Source organism: Eupeodes corollae, chromosome 1 (genome assembly GCF_945859685.1).
Source record: "Eupeodes corollae chromosome 1, idEupCoro1.1, whole genome shotgun sequence".
Taxonomy (NCBI): Eukaryota; Metazoa; Arthropoda; class Insecta; order Diptera; family Syrphidae; genus Eupeodes; species Eupeodes corollae.
In genome coordinates, this window is record NC_079147.1 from 140,439,833 (window position 1) to 140,453,297 (window position 13,465).

Genomic DNA, 13,465 nt, shown 5'->3' on the forward strand with positions numbered 1-13,465 from the left:
TATTTTAAAATGTACCTGCAAAAAAAGTTTTCTTTTTTTAATTTAATTTCTATACCTATACAAAATGTTTCAGTTATAGCTTACAAATATTTTTAGTAGGCAGTTATTAATAGCAAAACACATGCATTTCAATTTCTTGAAATGCAAAGAAAGGAAAATTCGCGACTAGGTCGCACAAGTTCGTTTAAAAATATTTCCTGTATTTTAAAATGTACCTGCAAAAAAAGTTTTCTTTTTTTAATTTAATTTCTATACCTATACAAAATGTTTCAGTTATAGCTTACAAATATTTTTAGTAGGCAGTTATTAATAGCAAAACACATGCATATATATTTTTTTTGTATTGAAAGAAGGAAACGTTTTTAAAAAATCTATCGGTTCGTTTTAAGAAAATTCGAATTTTCAGTTTTTGTTCAAAAAAAGTGTATGGGGACTGCTGTTATTTTAAGTCCTGGGCTGTAAGTACTAGGACAGATAGACAGTTGGACGGAATCCGGAACCCGATTCCGTAGCGTCTAACTTCGATAGCTCGAACTTCTATAACTCGAATTTTGTTCAATTAAAATATAATTGCAACAGTCTTAAGAGCTTTTCTTTCATACATTTAACCTTTGACAACTCGAACTTTTTTCTTGTATATCTTGAATAAAAATCTTCAAGGGCCGGATGAAAATGTCATCAATGCTTAAGACAAAATCCATGACTTTACAAATCTCTTAATCAAATCCACTTAGATTCATTTTCCTCAATACAATCTTTTGTTGAAGAAGTGGGATGTGAAATAAATATCAAGGACTTTTGTAGTATGAAAATGGTGTTAGAAAAGTTAAAAGAAAAAATTTGTCATTACTTCTCAATGAAAGAGATATCGAAGAATATTGGGCCATCCGTTTTTAAATGCAGCTCTAAATGATTCAACATTGGCAATCCAGCTCAAGGAGTCTGCTGGATTTATCTGCCAATGGAATGCTGCAATTCAATTTGGATACCTTTGGGTTAAAAGGAAATTAGAATATCCTAGATTAAAATTAGAGGCTTTGAAGTGTTTGATTGCATTTGCCACCTCGTACCTGTGCGTGTTGACTTTTGCATCAATGGTCCAAATTAAAAGTAAGGAAAGAAATCGCTTAAATTTGGAAAACGATTTAATTCCCAAAAACGGATCCACGTTGAGAGAAATTGATTTCTGAAAAACAAGCGCAACCCTCGCATTAAGAATAACTTTTTGTTAATTTGAGACAAATGTTTAAGATGGATTGTATCTCATAGGTTATTTTTATTTTTTGTTTATTTGACACAAATTAATATTTCCTTTTATTATCATTTTTCCTAATATACTTTTTTAACTTTATTGGTTTGTTTAACTGCAGTATTTTCTCAAACTTTGATAATTTCTCGTATTAATTTTCGCGACCTCACACGTTGAAAAAAACTGATTTAAAGAAAGAACAGAAGCTGTTAGACAAGCCTGTGATATTTTTTCAGTTTCAAAACGAACCGTTTATAAAATATACGACAAAAGTAAGGAGATAAGATCGTTTTTAGGATTTTAACATTATAGGCTTTGAATTTAGCAATTAGTAGACCCCAGATATTATTATTTGTGATGTTGTGTTTAAGGATTGGCATCTTAAGAGTTCAATTAATAAGTTTTGTTAAATTATTGGGCGCATTCACTAATTTAGGGACTAAGTAATAAAATCATAACATATTTTGTCTCCAAAGTTAGATTACACTAATTTTGATGTTTCACAATCAGCCTGTCAGTAAGTACACACAAATTCAAAATGAAATTAATGGTCGCATTCACAAAGCTAGTGGCTACGTAGTCAAGGGTTTCTGATTGGCTAAATCTAACTAGAAAAGTAGTTGAAATTTCCCCTTCGACGTAGTGGACAAAATTCGGCTACAAAGTTTGTAGAGCTATGATTTTGACGTTTCACTATCAGATGCTCGAAATGAAATAAATCGCTTAATACTTAAATACAAATATAAATCATTAAAATGTGTTTTAAATTTGATTTTATTGAATTTAAAAACACAGAAGATAAGTTAAAGTTATCAAATCAAAAATGTTACTTATTTTATATATTTGCATTTGTCAATAATATGACAGTTCCAGATTGACTAGCTTTGTAGTGTAGTTTTGCATTCACAAAGCTAGTTTAATTTTGACTACGTAGTCACTTGCTTCATGAATGCACCCATACATTTTGTTTGTGGGATCGAATTTTTAAATTTCAAAATGCATAGCATAGGATTTGTATTACATGAAGTGAACTTAGGCCCATTAAACACTATTGTAAGATCTTTCAATGTTGTAAATTTTTTCGCAAAAACTTTACCCCATTTTTCTTTCAACTATTATTATTATTATTCCATTAAAAAAAATTTTTTTACAATTTAAAAATCAAAATAATATATGAACATGTCAAGATTGCCGTCTGCCAGAAAATAACAGGTGCTTAAATAAAATAAATAGTTGATAGGTTTTTATTAGATTTCCTGTTATAAAAAAAATATATAATTTGATGTTTTATAAAATAAACGCTGGTGTGCCGCAGGGCTCCGTTTTAAACCGTCTTCGCCACTATCTATGAGTGGCACTTGCATCAACGAAACAGAAAATCTTGACATCCTCGGAATGTGCATCAACCACCTTTTGTGGAGCGATCACATACGCGAAAAAAATGCCGCAAGATGTCTAGGTTTTTTGAGGCGTTGGAAGAAATTTTTTTCTCCGTCTGATCTGGCTACAATCTACAAAACCTATGTACGTCCGAAACTTGAATATAATTCTCATCTCTGGGCTGGTGCTCCAGTAACTTTATTAAGCCTCTTGGACAGTATTCAAAAAAGAGTTTTTAAGATTGGTGACATTAACATCATCAACTCGTTTACATCACTCGAACATCGACGCACAGTTTCTTGCCTCACCCTTTTTTACCGTTATTTTAACGGGCTATGCTCTAGTGAAATAGCCAGTCGCATTCCTCCCCTTAAACAATTTAACTGTAATACCCGCGCTTCTAGGAATGCCCATCAGTTTACCCTTGAGCCCAACTTCTGCAGTACTATGAAGTACAGAGATTCTTTTTTTAACCGTACTACGCGAATGTGGAACGCCTTGCCACGCTCTATCTTTCCCTGTCATTGCAATGTTCAGAAATTTAAAACCAATGTACACCGACACCTCCTATCCAACCCTTCCCTCTTTTCCTAATGTTCACACTGTGCCTTTGGCATATTAAAGCTATAAAAAACCCTTTTAGTGTTTGCTAATTATAAAAAAAAAATTAAGAGTTTGAAAAGCTTCTACGATAATTTAAAGCATGGTCACAGAACATGAAGAGATTTGTCCTCGCAACGGATCCGTTCATTACCCCAAACATTTGTTCTCTAGAGAGCACACTGTGTTGAAAATAGAGCCTTCGAATTTCTTGTAGTGTTTCAACTAAGTAAACACCCAATTTTATCTACAAAAAGTGACAATTGGTCGACTTCTTCTGTCTTCTTATTAAAACTCGGGTATTTTAAAATACTCGTAGATGTCCGCTAATTGGATATTGGATGATGTCCTTGCCATCATCCAATTTTTAATGAACAAAAAGTTCTTGCAGGAAAAGAAGTCGTCGTCTGGCAAAATAACGAAAAAGGAGTCATACAATAAATAGTTAAAAAGCATAGGACGCTTGAGCAAACTTTAAAATTTTTCCAGGAGATCGCAATATTTTTGAAATTCAAACCGTGCGGAGCATAAACTTAACAAAATGCAAAAAACTGGCCAGCGACAATGTCTCGTTCTCCTGTTTTTAAAAACAAACAAAGTTTTGTGTTTTGCTTTTGGATCACTAAATAGAGAAGGTGGTTAAAATGATTTGTTTACGTTAATTCCTGCTAACGACACGCTACCCTAACCCTATCATCGAAACGTCTCTTCTTTGGTAACTCATCTTCCTTTTTACTGGTTTCCAACAAATATGCTTGTTGCTTTTTGGATTGTTTTACTTTTGTTTGAATTTTGCACTGCCTGTTGTTTTTTTTTTCAACTATAAAATAAATGTTTATCCTCCTCTGTCATCTGGCAAAAAAATTGTCTTCCAACAAGTCTACAAATTATTTTTTTTTAAGTCTTTTATCCTTATAGACAGCTTTTAATTGGAAGACAAAAAATTGTCGGCAATTGAATTTTTCCAACGTGGAAAATATTAAAGACTTGGTATTTTATAATTTTAATAGTATTTTTTGAAATTTATTTATTTAATATATATAATTTAATACACCATTGATATGGGTAGTCGTAGTAGTAATTATAGTAGTAGTAGTAAGTTAAAGTGCGACCTACACACTATATCCTTACATTTTTTAATAATATGTTTTTTTTTTGTCTCACAGTTTATTTATTTAATTTAATTATTTAAAGTAAAATATTTTTTGTTTTTTTTTTGTTCAAAATTTAGACAAGTCAATAATAAATAGTTACGTTTTTTATGTAATGTATTTTTATCGAATCGAAATGAATAATACAAAAAAATTAGTCGTTCAATATTATTTTTCTTTCTCTTTAAAGTCTGTTCTTTTATACTCGATAAACATATTCTTTTTATCTTATATTGATATCGTAATAATTTTGTAATACTCGAGTTTGAATTTTTCAAATATTGTGTTGTTAAAAACTTAGACATTGCTTTTTTATATATATATATTTATATATACAAATACATAGTTGTTATAACATAAATGAATTATTTTTTAGACGAAAAAAAAGACAAAGAAAAAAATAAACTACAATACTTGTTTAATTTCTTGTTGTAGTATCGATGAATACTGATGTTACTGTTTCTGCTATTTCTGCTGATGTAGTCGTTCTATTTCCCCTCAAAATACTGATTCTGCTGATCTAGATAATTGTACTGGATGTGAAGGACTTCGAGCCAAACGTTTCTTGGGCAGTCTTTCCAAAAGAGTTAATAGTTTTGGAAAATCTGGTCTATCGTCAGCTTGAAAAGACCAACACAGCATCAAAATGTCTTTAACATCACGAGATGTTTGTAGATTTGCCAATGTCTGCTTCATTCCCCTTCCAACTTGCCAAATTATAGATTGTGGTGGTTGCATTTTAAAAGGAAATTCTCCACACAGCAATTCATACCAAACCGTACCAAACGAATAGACGTCGGATGCTTTTGAAAATGGTAAAATCTCATCGGTTGGTTTGTATGGAGTTAATGCACGCATTAGTTCTGGAGCAAGGTAACACAGCCAACCGCTGGGCACGCCCAGGCCAATATCACAATACACAAGCTTTGTCGAGCTAAACAAACCAAAGTCGGTTATGATGACTTTTCCATTCTCTAGGAATATGTTCTTTGTTCGTAGATCTTTGTGGAATATACCGCGGGCATGAAGATATCCCATGCCTTGGGATATTTGTTGGGCGACTAGTGTGGTGCGATTGATGGTAAATTTATCACGTCGCAGGTGGATGTAGGTGTAGAGGGTGTTGCCCTTGCACAGCGAGGTCACAATTGCGAGGTATGGCGGATTCATGCAAGCACCCATGAATAGCACTAAATTTTCGTGACGAGTCTTTTTAAAATTTGCCACTTCTAATTTGAAGGCTTCCAGCATATGCTCATCATCTAGGTAGTCCTCTTTGAGGAGTTTAACTGCTACATCTCCGTGCCAGAGAGCCCGATGTACGGTTCCAAAGCGGCCCTTGCCGATTTTCTCCAAAAGACGCAGGTCATCGTAGGGAATGTCCCACTCCTTTAGTGAGAGTGAGTTCTGACGTGGCCAATTGCCTGAATCACCTTCTTCCGTAGAATCCAGTCTAACTGGAGTTCTGTCTGAATCAGTACTGGCGCTGGTACTGCCCGATAGCGATACCGTTTTATCACTGTCATTACTTTTGTGGGTATCGGCTAGTTCTGGATTGATTTGACTGAGTACTGATCCGGTGGTGGATGCAGTGCGTCCACTTGAAGTTTCGCTGTGTATTCTGCTCTCAGAAAAGTGTCCACTTGTTATGAGAATCGAGCTCATTGAACTTGCATTATTGCTATTTGCAATACTCGACTGGGAATTATGATGTGAAGATTTATTATCCAAGTGCTCAGTGTTATTATTTGCAGTTGCAGCGTTAGATTGTCCTCCCACGTTTGATGTGGGTAAATATAAAGTCTGATTTGTCTGGTGATTGGTGATAGTTACATCGGGAAAATTGAATTGGCTAGTGTTCTTATGTAGCGATGAGGGCGTTGAATTAGGATTCGCCCCAGTGCTAGTGCTTCCACTGGCAGTTGAGCTTCCACCGCCACTATTTGTTCCACTAATGTGTTGTTGTTGATGGTTAAAAAGAGCTGGACTGGAAGGCGAGGAACTATTACAGCTGGAGCCTGGTGAACTGCTATCCGGATGATGATGTCCACTAGCACTGATTGAAACTTTTTGCCTTCGACCTGACAAATATCCGCTTACAGTAGTACCGCTGCGGCCACTAAGATTGGGGGAAATATTTGATGGCGGAAAGAAGCCCTCGTTCGATTTTAATGTTTTCTTAAATTCGTCAACGAACTCGCGGGGTAAACCACATGATGGTGGTACGTTCGGTTCACAGTCCTTGTGACAGCGATATTTGCATTCCTTGCATTTTAAGCCAAAGAACATCTGTTTCTGGCATAAGTCGCATGTTGATATCACCTTGAAGAATTTTGTAAAGCGATGAGCAATCATGTGACCCATTCCCAGTGATACAATGGGAGTACATGGCGATCGGGGAACAGTGAGGTTATTTGTATTCTCCATGAATATATCAGAGCTCATTGAGGAGGAATGTGACTCGGGGCTGGGGTCAGTGTGCAGTCGTGTTCTGGGAATAGCCTGAGGCATAGTTGAAGAGTTATTTGAATTCGAACTGGTACCTGTGCCACTATTTCCATTCGTGCCGCTGCTGCCTGGAGTAACCAAACCACCAGTGGCGCCTTCTTGAAATTGCGATTCGTGTGATTTTGATTTAGCTATGGGTATAGCCAAGGGATCTTGACTCGATGAGGAACTTGTCGATGCAGTCATTGAATTTGTTCCTATTCCATTGTGTGAGGGTGTTGAGGGATGATGATAAGTCAGCAATGTTTGATGTTTTTTCTTTGGCGGTGGTGTTGATTTCCTTTGTCCACTTCGTCCAGGTGTCCCATTACCAGCTCCGGTACTTCCACTCGTATGTTGACTCGGCGAATTTGGAGGCGATGGTGAGGGTGTTAGTGTTATAACTGATCCATGTGCACTTGATGTTTCATCCGCATTGTGTCGATTCATTGTCGACGGCGGTGATTGTATGTCATAGTTATTATTCACTGGAGACTGCACAGCTTTCTGTTTGTTCATTGTTCGATATGTTCTTGGTGATGCCATCACTCCAATATTCCCTGTACTTCCACGATGATGGTGATGATGATGATGATGGTGATGTCTATCCCACGAATCCCAAAACAGATTCTCAGGTTCTTTTAAATTATCACTTAATGCTGCACGACACCGTCGAAGGCATTCCATTGCATTTATCAACCGACGTATTTCTTCATCTCGAAAATTTGGATTGTATACAAGAATCTCACGAAGTTCATCATCCGATCGTTGAAGTAGATCTTCCAATGTATTGATTCTTTGTACACAAACATTTAATGATTCGCCACTTAATCCAACAACACGCAGCCATTGTTTAAGCTCTGAACTAGAAGCAGCCAAACCACTTGATGGTATTCGTTCGGGTAGACGGGATTTTGTTATTAACAATTCGGAGAACATTCGTACTAGTTTAGTTTCTAGTATGCGAATTTCTTGTTGTGTGAGCGTAGCACTTGTTGCACATTGCGTTCGAAGACCTTCCAATCGATCAGCTGATATATCAATCATTCCTTGGATAACATCGAGACCATTGTTAACATTTGTTGTGGTGTTGTTGTCCATGTTCGTTTGTTTTGTTGAATTCACTATTAAAAAAAACAAGAAACAGAAATATCTGTATAAGAAATATGGTTGGGAAATTTTAAAATAGAAATCATTCTACGAATTAAATTAATGAAATGATAAGAAAGAGTTCTTTTTGTCCAAATTCTCGAAGCTAACATGTACATATATGTAATATTTGTTCCTGTTTGTTTTTCTTTTGAATGTGGTTATGCCTTCCATTCTTCTTCTTTGTTTTGAATGTGGTTTAAAACTAATAATAGAATAGCATAGCATCATATTAGTGACAGTAACTCTGATTAATTAAAAAAACATACCTTATTTTTGTAACTGGTTTTCTACGTTACATAATTAACATCTTAAAAACTCAATAGTTCTGTTTTTTAAACTAATGTTCAGTACTATTAAGATATTTAGATATATTTCTCAATAAAAAGATACCTTCAGATAATAGTTAAACCTTTGTTTTCTACTGGTTTCCCTATGGAACCACAAAATTGTTACTTTTTATGATATGCTCCTAAAGGTTTCGTGACTTAAACTAAATCCATTCATGTAAAATGTAATTGATACCTTTGGTAACAAAGGGTTAACGTATCTTTAATTACTTAAAGCAGGTATCAACATCCTGTTTAAATTAAGTTTAGTTTAATATTTGACGTTTGTTTTAGCGCATTTCTCTTGCTATAAGCCCCTAAAAGCACTGCCAATAGGTACATACGTATATCTATGTTAAAATATCCCACGAAAAGTCAAAGTTGCAAAAGAACATATCCCAAAAAATGATTCTCTTTTTGAATATTCTTTTTTCAATGATGAAATTTTGTATAGTAAATAATGATTCATGGTCTCCTCGAGACTTTTATGGGTTAATTTGGGAGTGACAATCCTGCTTTGAATCAAAACCAATCTGATTCCTTTGTGCATATCCATACTCTCAAGTCTAAGTGACTTTAGTACCCCTTTTTATCTTTCATACAATAGTATAAAATTAATGCTAATGTTGCTAAGATTAAACAATGAAAATAGTTTAAATCAATAGTTGCATCATAGAAAAAGATAAATATTATTGTTGATGCTTATTTCTATCCACAAATTGCCAGACATAAAAATCACATACATAAACAACAACAAATAAGCTAAAAGAATAAAAACAAAAAGAACAACAACACTAACCTCTTTGAAAAAATGAATAATTATAATGAATAATAATCGCAACGCTCTGGCTCTGATTCTAGCCCTAGATCGACGACGCTGACAGCGACAACGACTACGACCACGACAACGACAACGACGACGACAATGAGGACGGGGACTGGGAAAAACTTTTAGATTTCCTTTTCATTTGTCTCACAATTAAAATGAACAAAAAGCAAAAAGTGAATTACAGATAAAACTAATTGTGAGAAAACAAAACCGATAATAAACACGCGTAAATGAATATGATACAAGAAGAAAAAAAAAGAACTTTTTAACCAAATCGATTTTCCACCTGGAAAAAGGGGATCGCCTTCGCCATCAAGAAAGTTACAATAACATGAATACAATTTTTTTCTTTTTTTTGATTAAATATTTTCGGTTTTTAATTTCAGACGATAGTTGAATTAATTTAATTCTTATTCTTTTTTTTACGTAACACGGGCAGGGTTATTTATTTTGTTGGTTCTTTTTCATGAAGATATAAATTTGCATTTTATTCTTTTACTTTATTTTTATTATGGATGATACAAGGTATAGGTAGACTTTTTGAGTTTCATTTTAAATTCAATTTCAAGAATTTTTCGCGACACAAGCAAAAGAACAATAAAAAAAGGACACTACATTTTGTATTTATGATTATTTTCGTTTCATTCTTCTTGTTTGTTCAATTTTAAACTTAAGTAGTTTACAACAGAGTCTTCACTGTGCGGCGGAAAATACAAAATTATTCTATTGCTATTGATTTAGAAAAATTTTCTTATTTTTCCCGATATAAAGTATATATATTTCTTTTTTGATATATATGTATTGATACGTATGTACACACAGAACACCTACAGGACGAAAAATAACAAGTAAGAAAAATAAATTTGATGAAGGAAATCAATTTTCCTTCATTGAAAACAACAACTCCCAAAGTTCCATGGGAAAATAAAAAAAGACAACTGTAGTGTAGTGCTGTCTGCTGTCAGTTTTGGTTTTATTTGTTGTATTTGGTTTGGATAGTAGCGAGCAACTTCCAGTTGTTGGGCTCCACCAATTGTGTTATTATAAGAATATGTCTATCCTGCTTGCGCTTCTTTTTTGACTTAATAGAGAATTGGTGGTGTTGTACTTTTCACACTCATTTATTTATGTATATATTTTGAAATTGACTTCTTCTAATACTGACTATTCCATTCCAATTGTCAATTTGTATTTAAGAGAAATGTTAACGTGCATTTTGCTCTCTTTTGGAATATTATCTCACAAAACAAAGACATTTCTACTGGAAACAAATTGGAAATGACTTACGGTTGAAACACAATGAACGCGATTGTTGAATGTGACTACGACGAACACATATCAACCGAAACGATTACAATACGTCGCAAAGTGGTTCTTGGATAATGAGATGAGTGGTCAAAGTTAAAAATATCTTTGTTTATGACGAAAAACAAAGAACATGTATTGCTAAATAAAATTCTGTGGGATGCTTTTCATAATCGCAGCATAAATTTCCTTCCTTTTTTTCACAGGTAGAGGTCTCTAAAGACCATGTTTTAAATATTTACGCGAGGAAACACCTTTAATGAATCAAACAAATATTTTCTTTTTCGGACTTAACCCTACTTTTTTTGTATTTCGTTTTTTGAGCCTAAAACAAGTTTTTTTTGAATTGATAGGTATGTAAGGGGCAGGGGGGCATCCTGCGCCCTGCAACTTCCCTAAAGTTAATTTTGAAAACATAACAGGGTTTTTAGTTCAGCTAAAACAAACTGGGGGTTTAGTTTTTTTTTTTTTTTTTTTTTTTTTTTTTTTTTTTAGATAGATATAATTTTTTATTTCTTATAAATTCATAATAACAAAATAATAATATATATATATAAAATGTAATAAATCATATAAATAAGAAATATGGTGACATTCTGTATCGAATATACAAGGTATATTAAATAGTGTTGAATGCCACATCAAAAAAAAAGCAATACAAAAATTGAAAATGAATTAATGGGTGGGGTGACCCTATGTAAAAAATTACAATGATTAAAAAATAGCTAGTAAATTAAGAAAAGAAAAGAAAAAAATATGAAATTTAACCAAGTTACATACTTCAAATATCAATCAATAAATTCATTATTATTAGACTAAATATTTTTAAAATGCAAAGAAAAGATGCAAGAAGGAACAAAAAAAAAAAATAAAAAATATTTAAACAATATATACAAAAAAACTCATTTAAACCAGAGTGCCAGAAATGAATGACTCAAAATTTGAATAATTGAAACCAAAAAGCCAAATTTTCAAATGTTTTATAAACAAACCAAGTGATGAAATTGCTCTTATAGAATGAGGAAGCTTGTTAAATAAACGAAAAGAGAAAATAGAATAAAAGTTACGAAATGCAGTAGTTCGAAAAAAAGGTACCGTGTACATGTTCAAAGAGTTTCCACGCAAACCGTGACTAGATATTAATCGAAAATTTCGATTACCAGACTTCATAAAGAAAGTTTTAAGCACCTTAAAACAATACAAATGGCGCACAGGTAGAATTTTTAGGTCACAAAATAAAGGGAAACTCGGTTGTCTACTCGCCTTGCGACAAATTTTTCTTAAGACGTATTTTTGCAAGACTAACAAGGGTTGAATTTTGTTTAGGTATGCACCACCCCAACAAGCAATTCCATATTGCAGCTTGGACTGAAAAATTCCATAATAAATTGTTTTTAAAAGATCGGTTGAAACGATACTACGCAAATAATAGAAGTGTTTAAGTGTGCATCGAAGATACTGTCTCAAATTATTCGTATGATTTAAAAAATTCATTCTGGAATCAATAGTGAGCCCTAAATATTTAAATTCATCAACTTTTTCGATCAAAAAGCACTTAGAGCTACAGCTTATATTGTCAAAATAAGTAGGAGAACAATTACCATGCACACAGTTCCAACTCGGTAGCTTATATTTTTGACATTCTGGAGCATGAAAATATGCGTTTACTTCAAAGTTTTGTAAAGAAGCCAAACTAAAGAGCATTATTTTAGTTTTTGAACTCATAACCAAATTATGTTCCGCAAACCAAATTCTCAATAACTCAAGATCATGGTTTATATCGGAAAACAGATTCAATCTACTGTTAGAGCCATATGAAAAACCAACATCATCTGCAAATGCAGTTGGTATACCCCGAAAATCAAGTGCAAAGAGTGAATTGATGTAAATCAGAAACAAAATCGGTCCCAAAACAGAACCTTGCGGTACACCTAAGTTAAGGAACTTAATTTCACTCCTAATCTCGTCCATTTTCACCCTCTGCGACCTATTCCCAAGATATGACCTAAAAAAGTTTAGCATAAAGCCACGAAAGCCGGCCTTTTCCAATTTTCTCAGCAGGTAGTTGTGGTTAACCATATCAAAGGCTTTGGTAATATCGATAAATAAACCAGCTGTATATTTTTTCTTGTCAAGATTTGACATTATTTGATCACAAATTGTAAGAGTGCATCTTCTGTCGATTTTTCTTTTTGAAACCCAAATTGGAAAGGATTAAAAAACTTTGTTTTAGCTAGATAATTTAATATTCTAGACTTAACAAGTTTCTCAAAAATTTTGCTGAAAACTGAAAGAAGAGAAATAGGCCTATAATTGCTTATATCACGAGCAGAACCTTTTTTAAAAAGTGGTACGACATCAGCACATTTAAGGTCAGTTGGAAAAACCCCAGCAAAAATGCATCGGTTAAAGATATAAGCTAAGACGTCTACCACATGAAAGCGAATATTCTTAAGAATTATATTAGATATACCATCAGCTCCGCAAGAATGAGAATTTTTTAAACTACCAATAGCCTTAAGTATTTCAAAAGGAGTTATGGGCTCAAAAACAAAACTGTTAATTTGGAATGGTTCAACACATCTGCATACAGGCACACAAAAAGTACAATTAGGATGAGAGGGGCATGGTTGCAAACTGCTGGCAATATTAGAAAAAAAACTATTGAAAGCATTAGCAATAGCGAGCTTGTCCGTTACATCGCAACCATTGATGGAAATACTTTTAGGTTTTTTTGAAACAGAAGGTTTATTTAAAATGGTGTTAACGATTTTCCATTCGTCTTTAAGATTACCTTTTGCAGAGTTGAATTGGCAACGATAATAATTATCCCGGCAAATTGGAATTTCTTTTTTAAGTTCGGAACAAAGTTTCTTATATTTTCTTTTAAGAGTTAAATTGTTAGGGTACTTATAGCACCTTATTCCTAACTTATTTTTACTTCTAACTAAGTTTAGCTAAAACAAAACGGAGCCTTTTCAGTTCG

General features: G+C 33.4%; 2 protein-coding genes across 3 annotated transcripts in view; one reads left to right on the forward strand and one right to left on the reverse strand.

Moving 5' to 3' along the window:
- The window catches only part of LOC129943491 (biotin--protein ligase), a 46,322-nt gene that overhangs the window by 27,903 nt on the left and 4,954 nt on the right, over positions 1–13,465 (forward strand). The window lies entirely within an intron of this gene.
- On the reverse strand, positions 4,168–10,139 carry LOC129943490 (kinase suppressor of Ras 1). The gene is made up of 2 exons (XM_056052987.1): positions 9,145–10,139; positions 4,168–7,991 (listed from the first exon to the last, which is right to left on the reverse strand). The coding sequence occupies exon 2, from the start codon at positions 7,966–7,968 to the stop codon at positions 4,879–4,881; it is 3,090 nt and encodes a 1,029-aa protein (XP_055908962.1). The 5' UTR covers positions 7,969–7,991; positions 9,145–10,139; the 3' UTR covers positions 4,168–4,878.